The following is a 13,861-nucleotide window of genomic DNA, read 5'->3' as shown; positions in this document are numbered from 1 at the left end:
GGTCCGGCCCCAGATATCTGGTTTATGTGCTTTTTGTTTGTTTTGTCTGCTTTCTTGTCGTTGCTGTATTAAATCTTGCTCTATACATCTTAAGTACCGGTCTCAGTGTCTTCTTGGGTGCGCGGCTGACCCGAGGCTTGAGTAAGTGCCTCCCTTTGGGAGTTTGGAGTCTTTCAGAACCTTATCCCGACCTACCTCCCCAGCCCCCCTTTCTCTTCTCAGGACACCAGAAATAGGAGGTTAGGCCCCACCCAGACCTCAGAGACCTTAATTATCTCTTCAATAACCCTATCTCAAAATAAAAAGTAGTTGAAAACAAGCTGGGGCTGGAGAGATGGCTTAGCAGTTAAGAGCACCGACTGCTCCTCCAGAGGTCATAAGTTCAATTCCCAGCAACCACATGTAGTGGGATCTGATGCCCTCCTTTGGTATGTCTTGAAGAGAGTAGTGGTGTACTCATATCCATAAAATAAATAAATAAATCTTTTAAAAGACAAGAACAAGAACAACAAAACCCCAGAAGCTGCCTTATCTACAAATGCCTCTTTCTGAAGTACAAGGGGATAGAGCTTCACTAGAGGGAGTGATAAATCAGAAGGAATCCATCCCATAAATGATTCTTGACTCATTTCAAGGCTTGCTCATCTTGGCTGGGCTGCCCTGTCTCTTAATGTCTTTGTCACGATTGCATGAGTCCCGGCCAGCCTTTCAATGCCAGATTCTGGGGGAAACGGAACTTCATGTGAATGGGGAAAGGTCTGAAATCTTTGGGAAGTAGCTGGTTATGGTGATGTATGCCAGTAACCCCAGCAATTAGAAGGTAGAGGCAGGAGGATTAGGAGTTGAGTACCAGCCTTGGAGCCAGTCCTGGAGGATGACAGATACTTGAGATACCAGGTCAATAAGATTGAATCAGAGTATGCCTCTCGGAGCTGGTGCTCTGCTGGAGCTGGTGCTCCTCAGGCATGCTTGTCAGACACTGGCAGTGTCATGGAAATCTCAAGATTTACAAGAATATTATGATTAGTTATTATCTAAAAGAAAATAAACCAAGGTTTCCATTATTAAATATTGAACTGTGAAATATTAATTCGTATATCAGTAAATACAGTGTGTATAAAATGACATTCTAGAAGCTGGCGAGATGGGTCAATAGCTAAGAGCATTTCTTGCAGAGGACCCAGGTTCAATTCTTGGCACCCACGTCTGCTCACAATATTATCCATTTCCAAGGGAGCCAACGCCCTTTTCTGTCTTCTGTGGGTATCTGTCTCGCATGTGGCACGCAAGCAAAGCATTCATACTCATATGCATCTTTTTTTAATGCCATTCTGTACTTTATTTAAATTTTTTCATATTTTCTTTTCTTTTTTTTTTTTGAGACAGGATTTCTCTGTGTAGCCCTGGTTGCTTTGGAACTCTGTAGACCAGGCTGCCCTGGAACTCAGAGATCCACCTGCTTCTGCCTCCTGAGGGCTGCGATTAAAATCATGCACCACCATGCCCAGCTATTAGAGAAATTTGAAACAGAATGACAAGAAAGTTTTACAATAAAACCCAGGACGTTACCCAGCTTTAACAATTACAAATTCATAGCCAATATATTTCATATTTACTTTTTTTTAATGAGTGTTTGCCATCATGTATATATGTGTAGTACATGTGTCCCTGGTGGCAGCACAGGGTTATAGCACTGGAGTTACTGTTGCGAGCCACCATGTGAGTCCAGGGAACCTAGGCTAGCTAGGCCCTCTATAAGAGGGGTAAGTGCTCTCAAAGGCTGAACTGTCTTTCCAGCCCCTCAGCTAATCTTGTTGCTCTCTTCCCACACTATTGTCCCTATTTAGGCTCTCAGGGCTGGAACCTATCCAGGGTAAGATGAAGAGGTAGCTTGGGCACAATTTAAGGAAGTGCTTATTTTTGGGGTTATAGTTACACACATAAATGTGGTTCCCTAAATTCTGCTACAACCTAGGTTGAGACTGGGGTCAATCTCAAGCCGCGCATTCCATTGCTTGCTTTTCCCCATCAGGGTGCCACTGGCTGACCTCTCCTGATAGGACACAAGAGATGAAAAGAGCTCCTTTAATCTCAATTACAGTTGTACTGTACTACAATCTGTGGAATCATTTATTCCTTATAGACTGACAGACTGATTTCTTGTCTATATTTCCAACAATGGTACAAAAATCACATTATAGCAGGCTTAAGTTTGTCTAGGGATAGGGGGGAAAGAGAAGGGATCAAAGCCAAGGCCATATGTAGGATTGTTAGTCATACACTACCAGAGAGCTAAACCCAGACTTAAAAAAACAAACAAAAACCTCTAGTATGTACTGGAATTTGAAATTTAAATTTAATATTAAATTTAATAGTAACACAAATTCCAAATGTAATTTTAAAAAATTGGTGATCTAGGTGCTGGACAGATGGCTCAGAAATCAAGAGCACCGGCTCCTTTCCCAGAGGACCTGGGTTTGGTTCCCAGCACCCACGTGGTGGCTCACAACCATCTGTAACTGCAGTTGCAGGAAAGCCAATGCCCTTTTCTGGCTTCCACAAGCACCAGGCACACATGTGGTGCACAGGCCTAGTTACAGAAACACCCCTACACATAAAAGGCAAATAATACTGTTTTGCCAAGCAATGGTGGGCACACCTTTAATCCCAGCACTTGGGAGGCAAAGGCAGGAGGATTTCTGAATTTGAGGTCAGCCTGGTCTACAGAGATTCCAGAATAGCCAGGGCTACACAAAGACATTCTACTAATAAACAAACATAAACAAACAAACAAAAAAAAACCAATAATGTTTTAAAATTTGATAATCTGATTCTAAAGTTGAATAAAGGAAAATGCTACTTACTTCCCACCAAATAATATATTATATATATACTTAGAGTAGTGATACTAGGTCATCAGTAAACACAAGATAACTGGACAAATATAAACCATACAAAATCAACCAACCAAAACTCCTTAAACATTGTCCACTCTCCTCTACCCAGGCTAGAACACCCCATTTCTACTTACGATGTGTTCCCGTGCATGTAAGTATATGTTTTGTTTTTGCTTTTGTGTTTTTCAGCTTTTGTGTGTCAACAGCTATCCTGAAGCTTGCTTTGTGGGTGGCCTCAAACTCAGAGATTCACCTGCCTCTATCTTCTAACTACTGGGATTAAAGGTGTGCGCTACCATACCCAGCAAGTGTATGGTTTTTAATGTATTTCTTTCCTTCCACTTTTCCGTAGAATCCAGGAATTGAACTCACATCACCAGGTTTCATTGCTAGTGCCTTTACCTGCTGAGCCATCTTGCTGGCCCTGCAAAATAATTTTGTTTTAAGAACAAAGAAATCCTACAACATTTCTGATGAGTTGTAGAATCACTTAAAAGAATTGTTTATAGGATTCAACTAACCAAAGTTTAGGAATCAGGAAATGCATAAGCAAGTGGTGAGGTGTCTTTGCATTTCAGATGGAGTGGGTCTCTGTGGGGTCTCTCCACTCTGCCTTTGAGGGCAGTACATGCTTTTTCTCATGTTTGGAGTGTAATAGATTCTCTTTAAAGAAATAATTTTCCCATGTAAAGAAAATTAAGTCTCTTTTTGTAGCTTAAAAATAGCTTTCAGCCAGGTGTGGTGGCACATGCCTTTCGTCTCAGCACTCTGGAGGAAGAGGCAGGTGGATCTTTGTGAGTCCAGACCAGCCTGGTCTGCATAGCAAGTTCCAGGACTGCTGTGACTACAGAATGAGACCTTGTCTTTAAAAAAAAAAAAGCTTTCATCATAATACTTTTATAAGATTGGAGCTCATGTTATTCTCATCTGAAGAAGACCTTAGGTAAACAAATTTAGATTCTGTTATTTGACCTAAGTGGTATCTCCTAAAGTGCCAGCCAGTCCCCTTAGATACCATTCAAAATCCTTTCAAGGCTCAGCTTCCTTCTTAGAAAGAGAATATTTAAATAAATGTTAAATATTAAATATTTTAAAATATTAGATAGACTTTGAACCAGGTCACAAGCCCTGTCATGACAGGAAACTGAGTAGGCTTGCCTGCTAACTAACATAGGCATGGTTAATCAGTCCCCTTTCTCGCTACTTGTGTTGTGGGGTGGGGACGAGGCTTTAACAGAGACCAAGCTTTATCACACACACACACATCCAGATAGCTCCTGACTTACAATTCTTCATCCTAAAGATGGTGTGAAAGCAATAGGAATTCTGTAAAAAAAAAAAAAAAAAAATCAGACTTTGCATTTAAAATTTTGATCATTTCCCTGGTAAGCAGCTCTAGGTACTTTCTGGTGAGGTGGGGGGCAGCTGCAGCTTCAAGAAAGGCTGTTATGTTGTGTTGCTAAGTGATGGCATTGAGTAGACTGGGCATATACATTTTCAACAATTTTCTGTGTGCATGTGGAGGCCGAAGGATGTCATCAAGTGTCCTTCTGAGTCACTCCTCACCCTATCTTCTGAGACAGGGTCTCTCATTGAACCTAGGACTTGACAATTAAGTTAGACTAGTTGGCCATCCAGCCCAGGCACCCTCCTTCCTGTCTCTGGAATTACAGGCATGTAATTTTTGTGTAGGTGCTGGTTGACAGACCTCAAGTCCCACCTACCGAATCATCTCCCCTGGGCCCAAGGTATCTGCATTAAATGCATTTTTTTTACTTACATTTCTAACTTACCTTAAGTTTATCAGGTTGTATACCACGTAGGTGGTTTTGTTTTGAAACAAGGCCTCATGTAGCTTAGATCTGGAACGTAGCTTAAGCTCATACTCACCTTGCGCTTTCCACAAGCTGAGATTACAGATGTGTGCAAATCCCATATAGTACAAGGAGCACTTGTGCACTACTACTTCCCTGAATCTTCACCTCCTGTCCCCTTGCGGGACGGAGATGGTGAGGCCCAATGACTTATTAACACCGGTCACACAACTGAGAGAGAGCTGAGCCCAACAAGCCGATTTCAATACCTCCAAGCTAGTTAGATTGCCATCTTCAGTTGCCACCTCAACAGTTAACTCTGCATAAAGGTGATGAGGGTTGAATCTGTTATTGAACAAGCCACAACTCCACCACTGCTTCGGGCATGACCATCTAGAAGCTCTGGGGCCCAAAACAAATAAGGGGAGTCTGCAGATGGTTCTGGACAAGGTGCCGCCCCTAAATTCCAGAGCAGCTCTCAGAAGAGCACCTAGGCAGAGGCGAGCCTCTCAGCCTACCTCCAGGTGGCGCTGTAGGACCGGCCTCGGCTTCAAAGAGCGGTTGAGTCGGAAGGCCGCCGGCGGAGTCTATCAGCATAGAGAGAAAGCGGCTCCTGGGCTAGAGAGGCGTTCCCCAGGACCGGCCCGCGTCGCCGACGACCACATGCACTTCCGTTTCCGGGTCTTGCTTCCGGAAGTCACTTTCCGAGGCGGCCTTCCTACTCGTGTGGTCTTTGTGACTTCCACCATGGCGTACCGCGGCCAGGGCCAAAAGGTGCAGAAGGTGATGGTGCAGCCCATCGTATCCTACGCGGCGAGAACTCGGGGCTTTGGGGGCCGTAGGCGCCGTGAGCGTGGGCGGGGAGCCGGGCAGCCCGCTGCGGGCCGCTTCCCGTGAGGCCCTGGGGCGAACGGGGAGGCCGGAAAGCGCGCGGAGTTGAAGGGTGGCGGGAGGCGGGCTCCGGGTGGACCGGGCCGGGCTGGCGATCCGCGATGAAAGCGGGGGCGACCGAGGAGGAGAGGAGGATGTGGGCCATCGGGAAGGTTGGAGAAACCAGGGCGGTGGGGAGGGATCGCATGCTCCCGGCGGTCGCTGGTGCTTGCGGGTGTAGCCTGGCCGGACCTTGGGGCGCTGGGGAGTCCGGCGCGGTTGGGAGCGGAGGCTCCGCTGTTTGTGTATTTCTTTTCCTTGATCGCCGTGCTGCAGAACCTTATCTTCAGATACTTGCAAAATGTACGTAAGTTGTTACCTTACTGTTACTGAAATGAAAGTTGGGCCTGTTTGACTTCTTGTAACAAATTCTCTGTTTCTAGTGCTAAGACTAAAAAGTTGAGGGTGTTGGGGGGGGGCGCAGAGTTGAGGATAAGGTCACAGGGAAAGCGCTAATTATTAATAAAATAATGTATGTCCGTGCCTGACTTAAGGATGCATACAGTTACCATTGTTCTGTAAGAACAGTGTAATTACTTACTATTAAAATTATTCTGTAAGAACGGTTTGTCATCAGATTTAGCAGTGACAGTTGCATAGTGCTTTTTCCTTAGTTGGACTTAGAATGGAGAAAAGGCACCAAAGCGGGGGTGGGGGTAGGGGGGCGCCCGTTATCTACAGAGAAGCTAGTGGCAAATGCTCTTCTTTGAGGAGATTTTAACGATGTTTATTTTAGAGAGTTACAACACAGATGAAAAATCATTTTAAGCCATTGTAATTTTTAATGGCCAGATTCGCTTTGTACTACCCTGTGAACAGTTTTAACTGTAAGTGTATTCATGCCAGAAGCAAAAATAAATTTTCAGGTTAGTGTGGACAGGCCTGCCCGAGCACTTATTAATGTTTCTCATCGGGTTAACCAGAGTTGCTAGCTCTTAGATGAAGACTAACTAGTTCTAGTTTTTGGCTTATATTTATTGGAATTTTTAAGATAAGTCGTTTATTGTGGAATCAAAGTAATGGGGTGGGATTTGTTTACATTCTAAAGTCATTTTTATTTCAGAGATCTCGAATTCAGGTGTGGCTGTATGAACAAGTGAATATGCGGATAGAAGGTTGTATTATTGTGAGTACCCAGGCTATTTTTCCTCAGGTTGTTATTTAAAAAAGACATCTCAGAAGATGGCCAGTAAGAAGAATATACAAGGTGTCAAGGACCCAACCCAAAGAAAGCTCTTCAGAGCTGGAGTTATTTAGCCTTTTCTCCTGGCTCTGGTTAATAGGGTTAGATAATACTTCTTAAGAGGAAGGGAGAGGCCAGGCGGTGGTGGCGCACGCCTTTAGTCCCAGCACTTGGGAGGCAGAGGCAGGCAGATTTCTGAGTTTGAGGCCAGGCTGGTCTACAGAGTGAGTTCCAGGACAGCCAGAGCTACACAGAGAAACCCTGTCTCGAAAAACCAAAAAAAAAAAAAAGGAAGGGAGAGTTAAAACTTTTAAGAAGAGCTTCGTTTGTGAGGAGAGGGAACAAAAACAAAATGAGAGGGGGGCGGGGAGTGATAAAGGACTTGCATTCTGGATTAGATCATGCCGGAATAGAGCTGGTGGGGGTGAGACTTATGGTTTGTTAGGCTTCTATGGTGATGGTGCTGGGGATCAAAGAACCTGCTCTACCACACAGCTACCATGGCAATAAGTTTTTGTTGTTATTTTAGGTTTATTTGTCTGAGTGTTTTGCCTGTGTGTGTTTAGTGCCCAAACAGGCCGGAAGTTGTTGGCTCACCTGAAGATGGGTGATTGTGAGCTTCCATGTGGGTGCTGGGAGCCAGACCTGGGTCCTTTGCAAGAGCAGCAAGGAAGGATTCGTAACCCCACCACCTCTCCGGTCTCTGTTTTTCCTTTGTGTGAGGCAGAGTCTTAAGAGAGACTTACACATGGAAATCCTCTCGTCTGAGCCTCTTCAATGTTTAGATTAATAGCCATGAAAATGAAAAAGAAAAAAATTTTTTAAAGATTTGTTTATTTTTATGTGTGATTGTGTTCTGTCTGCTGTTATTTGTGTGAGGGCACCAGATCCCCTGAGACTGGAGTTATCAACAGTTGTGAGATGCCATGTGGGTGCTGGGAATTGAATCTGGGTCCTCTGGAAGAAAAGCCAGTCCTCTTAACTACTGAACTGTCCAGCTTTGGCATTGTTATTTTGAGGCAAGAAATTGCTATGTAGCCCAGTAAAGGCCTTGAACTTCCCATCCTGCCTCAGCCTCCTGAGATTTACAGACATGTATTACCCATGCTCAGCCTCACTTTTTTTTCCTTTTTTGCATCAAGGGAGTGAGTGGGGTTGCTTTGTACATATTCATGTGTGGATATATGTGCTAGAGGTGTCTTTTATTGCTCTCTGCTTTTTGAGCCTGGAACTCATGGATTTAACCAGACTAGTTGGTCAGCACTAGGTGCGGCTGCAGGCCACTGTGCACTGCATTGTTTGAGAAGGGATCCAAACTCATGACTGTATGTACTTTACCAATTGACATGTCTCCCTAGTACCTACCCTTCTTCCCAAAGCTGCACAGTATTTTGTTATTTTATGTACATATCAAAAGTGTCTATCAATACTCTCTTAGGAGTTGGTAAACAAGCACAGTAGTTAGTGGGAGTCGTGTTAGTGAGGAACATGGACGCACAGTGACAGAAGGCAATTCATGTGTGCACAGGCCGGATTGGGTAGAGTGTCCAGCAGGCATTCCTGGTGAATATTTACCTCTAAGGGATTGAAGTACTTTGGATCTCATTCTAGCTTTCTTTGCTATTTAAAAAGAGGGAGGCTGGGGATGCAGCTCAGTAGTAAACCTCTTGCCTAATGTGTAGAAGTCCGTGGGCTAATCCTCAACACCATCTCTGCCCCCAAAAAGGATTGAAAATGCCCCCACGAATGCATGTCACATATGACCAGGCATGGTGGCACATACCTGTAGTCTCAACACTTGGAATAGAGAGGATAGGAGATTTGTGAGTTTAAGGCTTTCCTTGGCTGTGTGGGAAGTTTAGGGCAAACATAGGCCACATAAGACGCTGTCTCAGAAGTAAGGGGCTCAACAGGTAAAAGTATTTACTATTCTAGCAGAGGACCAAGTTCAGTCAAAGTATATACCTTTGATGGATCACAACTGCCTGTACTTCTGGCAGGTGGATCTAGTGCCTCTGCCCTCCTTAAGCACCTATCCTGATGTACACACATCGATCCAAAAATAAATACATACAGGTAACAAAAACAAAATTAAAAACTTTAAAAGAACACAAAGTAGTTAAAAAGTAAGTAGAGGCTGTAGGTGTTTGTGTTGAAAAATCAGTGAGAGCATAGAATTCTAAAATTAGTTGATATTTCTGAATCTAATTATTCTTTTAGAATGGTCAGATGTGATTTACTTGAAAATGATTGTCTTTTGCCTTCCCAGGGCTTTGATGAGTACATGAACCTCGTGTTAGATGATGCAGAAGAGATTCATTCTAAAACAAAGTCAAGAAAACAACTGGGTAAGGAGATAGATGGCTTTACAGATTCCTGTTTATTTCACTGGCCTATAGCTGAATTCGTGCTTAAATGTAGTTTCAGTTTATAAAGTTACGTTTGAAGGGAGAAGCACACTTCTGAGTCTATCTTCCTGCCACTTACTCTGTCACCCACTGCTTTGTTCTGCTCATTGATAGGGTCTCATGTAGCCCAGGCTACTCTCCGTCTCGCTGAGAGTGACAGATTGAACTCCTGGCCTCCCTGCCTCCCCCTCCCAAGTGCTGGGATCGTAGACATTCGCAACCATGCCTTGCCAAGGATGTTAAATCTGATGTCGTTTTTTTGTGTTCACTTATATTTAACATTAAATAGAATTTGATACAATTGAATACTTCCTTACGATACAGTTTTTATTATTCAACTCTGGTTGTTTTTTTTTTTTTTCAGACTTCTTTATATTCATCCTTTTTTACCCGGCCATGAAATATTTGAGGCTGGGTTCCAGCTCGCCCTTCACTGTCTTTCCCTAGGCCAGCAGTTCTCATCCTGTAGGTTATGACCCTTTGAGAGTTGAACAATTTCACAGTGGTCTCCATCAGGAAACACAGATATTTACAATATGATTCATAATAGTAGCAGAATTACAGTTATAAATTAGCAATAAAAACAATTTTATTGTTGAGGGTCCGCACAACTTGAGGAGCTGTTATTAAGGGGCTGTAGCACTAGGAAGGTTGAGAGGCTCTGTTCTAGGCTTCTAGTGTTTAGTGAGATCACAGCTCCAGGTACTAATCTGGGCATTGACTTCCTTATTTATGTGTATAGCCCAAACCTCTTCTGAACCTGTTTAACTTTCCACATAAAATGTTTTTAAGGCAGCTTGTCAGAAGCCAACTTCACTTCCTGCTTACACACTGCTTAGCGTGGGTTTGGTGTTCCCTTCCTAACTGAACAGTAGTTTCCACTGACTTACTAACTTCTGTAGCTCCCTCATCCACTTGAAGTTGCTCTCCAGACGTAGCCATCTTTTGGAAACACTGGGTTTGACGTTACCAGCTTTTGCTTGAAATTTTCCATTGTCTGTCCTCTGAGGGGACAGTGTGATGTTTTGGCAAGAACCTTCTTATTTGGCCTGATGTCCGCTGGTCTGGATTCACACTGTCCCATTTTCTGAGCAGTCTCCATGCTCGTCTCCTTTCAGTTTGTTTTTTGTTTTGGAGGATTTTGGTTTGGATTTTTGTTTGTTTTGGTGGGGTGGGGGGGGGTTGGTTGGTTGGTTGGTTTGGGGGTTTTCGAGACATGGTTTCTCTGTAGTCTTGGCTGTCCTGGAACTCTCTGTAGACCAGGCTGGCCTCAAACTCACAGAGCTCTAACTGCCTCCTGGAGTGCTGGGATTAAAGCCGTGTGTCCCCATTGCCCAGCTCTTCTTTCAATTCCTTAAGCCTGCACATTCGCCTCACTTTCTGTTTGAGGAAGGGTCTCCCTGTTTAGCCCAGGCTGGCCTTAACTCTGAGATCCTTCCTTCATTTTTTAAATGGCAGTGTTAACACAGTTATCATGCCATGGTTATTACATTTGACTCCATCAAATATTGCTACGTGTATTGTTCACTGATCAAACTTTCTCTAGGAAACCCAAATTTAATTTAGTTTTTCTGGGATTGGAGAACACAAGACGTGGTATGTTGACTCTGTAGTGAATCATTTATTTATCGTTGCCTCTTTGTTAGACTGCATGCGCCCTGAGTGCATGAGTCATGTCCTCTCTGCTTCCAATGACTACCGAAGTGCTTCACATAAACTCAAAAGCCCAGGGAACAAGAGGACCCATGGTCTCATTAAGAGATATTTTACTGAGGTTATGTTATCTTTTGTTAGAATAGTCAGTGCTCATGTGCGTTTATTAATGATAGAGTTCAGATATCTCTTTCCCAAACCCTAATGACCAAAGCTAGATAGGTGGAAGGTAGATTCTAAGAAATGACTCTGTGTTTTTATTTGCTTTTGAGGTTCTCTACCTCTATGACCCAGGCTGTCCAATCTTACCTTAGCTTTCCAGTACTGGGACTGCTGGTGTGCACTGTCTCACCCAGCAAGAACTCAGTCTACTGCAGATGGAATTGAAATGTATACTTGACAAACACCTCATTTCTAAACCCTCATGAACTTATTATTGGGAGATACTGTATTGGGCCTTTTCACTTGACCTAGACTATAGGAACTATGTTTCATTAAAACAGCGCTGTTTTCATTCTGTTGTTACTGAAAGCCCAGTAGACCTGGTGGAAGCCTTCAATATGGACAGTTGAAAATGTTCACATAGCGTTATGAGAGAGAAGTGCCTCAGTACTATTCAAAGCCAAACTCTGAGGCTGAAAGAGAAGTAACTGTCTCTCTATGACTAGTCACAGCTTTTGTAACACTTTTCTTGTTGTTACAGGTCGGATCATGCTAAAAGGAGATAATATTACTCTGCTCCAAAGTGTTTCCAACTAGCAGTGAATGGTGAAGCCTGTAGGATGTTGAGAAGGTCCCTTGAGCGTGCTTAAAGATGTCTGCTGCAAGCTGCATTTACTCAACTTGTTTTTCTTGTACATTATCATTAGGTGACAATAAATGCTGTAGGAAGTTTTTGTTAAAATTTTACATTGTTTCATTCTGGTGGCAAAATGCTTTTACCTAGGGTCGGTATTTAAGGTTTCTGAGGGCTTTCAGTCCCCCTTGACATTTGCTTTTCTCAGCATGGATCTGCACATTCTTGAGGCAGCGTAAGAATTCTGCCTGCACAGGTAAGGTGCTAAGGTTGGTGGAAGAGGCTTGGGGAGTGGGTATTGAAAATAAACAAGTTTTATTTTTTACTAGTGACGTACTCATCAGTTCTAAGTGCTTGTCTGTCACACGTGAGGCCCTGTTAGATCCCCAGTGTTACAGAACAAACCCACTGCTGACTTGACACCAGCACTTCTAAGTGCAGGAGGTTGCAAACATGTTTGTAGTTCTATTTGCTTAGCAATTACTGAGACACTGAAGACTTGAGAATCGTATCATCAAGATGAGAATGTGGAAAGCAGGTATGGTGTCCTGTGCCTGTGACCCAGCAGGAGATTGAAGAGGGTGGAGTGAAGGACAAAGTCTGTCCAGGCTAGATAGCAAGAGTGGCTCAAGAGGGACTAGGAGGGAGGGTAGAGTGATACCTTTAAAGTACTCGACAGATAAATGTAAAAAGCGAATAGGAAGCTCTTGGGAATTTTAGTTTGGGAAAGACCACAAACACCTGGTAAATTAGTCGTTAGGTAAAATAGTAGCATACTGAAAAGACTTACTTGTTTGTTCTCATCTGTAAAGATTTAGGTTCCTTCCCAAATGATAATGCTAATTTGCTTGGTCTGCAGAATGTCTCAGTGGGTAAACATTTTCAAGCATGAGGACTGGAGTTAGCACCCCAGAACCTAATGACAGTTGGGTGCCTTGTTGTGGTTTGCCTGTAATACCAGTCCTTAGGAGGTAGAAATGGAACCTGGAAACAACATCTGCAAACTGTGGGTCTAGTGATAGATTTCCCTAAAATGTAAGATGGGAGTATGTGAGGAAGACAGACAATGTCAGTCATGCACACACATGTGCTCCCACCCCTCAAAAACACAAAACAAAAAACCTTGTTTTTTGTTGTCTCGGTTTTTGTTTTGTTGTTGGGGGGGTTGTTTGTTTTCTGAGACAGCGTTTTACATTTCTGGCCATCCTAGAAGTCTCTGGACCAGGTTGGCCTTGAACTCACAGCATCACTTGCCTCTGCCTCCTGAGTGCTGCCGTTGTGAGCCACCACTATCTAGCTTTCTTCTGGGTCTCTGATGAGGATGTGCTTGCTGATGGCATAGCAGAAATACTGAGGTTGGAACAGCTTTCAGGAATCAGTTCTCCATGTGGGAACCAATTGGTGTGTGTGCTGTGTAGGTGTCTGTCTGTCTGTCTGTCTGTATATGCACATACACTATGTATACGGGTGCCGTGGCCATCTTGTAGGTCGAAAGACAACTTTGATGAGTAGATTCTCCTTGAGCCATGGAATCTAGGTGGCCAGCTCAGGTTGTTGCTAATACCCAAGTGCCTTTGCCCAGCAAGCCATCTTGCCAGCCGTTCTTTTTAGTTTCTATGTATGCACATATCTGTGTATATGTCTCTGAAACGATCTACTAGTGTCCATAGAATTGGAAGAGGGCATCAGATCCCCCAGAGCTGGAGTTACCAGCTGCTCTTGATGGATGGGTGGATCCAGCTGTGATCCTTAAGGATCTTCTTGGTTGAGTAGTAGCTCTTCCTTTTAGCCAGTTTTCCATCCAGCCACTGGCTCTTACATTTGTTCTCTTTAGGTGCTGACTTGCTGGGTAATCCAGACTGACCTCAGATTCATGATCTTGCCTCAGTCTGCTGGGACTATAGCCTTGTATCAATATGACTGACTGATGGGCTCCTAGTTTGTTTTATTTTGTTTTTGGAATAGGGTCTCATGTAGTTCAGTCTGGACATCAATATTTAGATGGATGTACCTTGAACACTGTACGTATCTTTGGCCTCTACCTCCCAAGTATTAGGATTGCTAGCATACATTATCATGTCTGGTTGTATGTAATTCTGAGGAGTGAACACAGTTTTCTGAGCATGTTAGGCAAACACTACCAGCTGAGCTACATACCCAAGTCTTTTTTTTTTTTTTTT

At 43.5% G+C, this 13,861-nt stretch overlaps 1 protein-coding gene across 1 annotated transcript; it reads left to right on the top strand.

The window, feature by feature from the left end:
* The first annotated feature begins 5,396 nt into the window (after positions 1 to 5,396).
* Snrpe (small nuclear ribonucleoprotein polypeptide E) lies at positions 5,397 to 11,794 on the top strand. The gene is made up of 5 exons (XM_021168472.2): positions 5,397 to 5,512; positions 5,918 to 5,944; positions 6,705 to 6,767; positions 9,094 to 9,172; positions 11,589 to 11,794. The coding sequence occupies exons 1-5, from the start codon at positions 5,459 to 5,461 to the stop codon at positions 11,642 to 11,644; spliced, it is 279 nt and encodes a 92-aa protein (XP_021024131.1). The 5' UTR covers positions 5,397 to 5,458; the 3' UTR covers positions 11,645 to 11,794.
* The last annotated feature ends 2,067 nt before the right edge of the window (positions 11,795 to 13,861 follow it).

Source organism: Mus caroli, chromosome 1, assembly GCF_900094665.2.
Source record: "Mus caroli chromosome 1, CAROLI_EIJ_v1.1, whole genome shotgun sequence".
NCBI classification, from domain to species: domain Eukaryota; kingdom Metazoa; phylum Chordata; class Mammalia; order Rodentia; family Muridae; genus Mus; species Mus caroli.
The sequence above is the reverse complement of the archived record's forward strand: the minus strand, read 5'-3'. Positions and strand labels throughout refer to the sequence as shown.

Coding starts and splice junctions, on each gene's coding strand:
- Snrpe (XM_021168472.2), top strand. CDS start 5,459: ATGGCGTACCGCGGCCAGGGCCAAAAGGTGCAGAAGGTGATGGTGCAG. Junction 6,768..9,093: donor GGATAGAAGGTTGTATTATT/GTGAGTACCCAG, acceptor TTGCCTTCCCAG/GGCTTTGATGAGTACATGAA. Junction 9,173..11,588: donor AAAGTCAAGAAAACAACTGG/GTAAGGAGATAG, acceptor TTGTTGTTACAG/GTCGGATCATGCTAAAAGGA.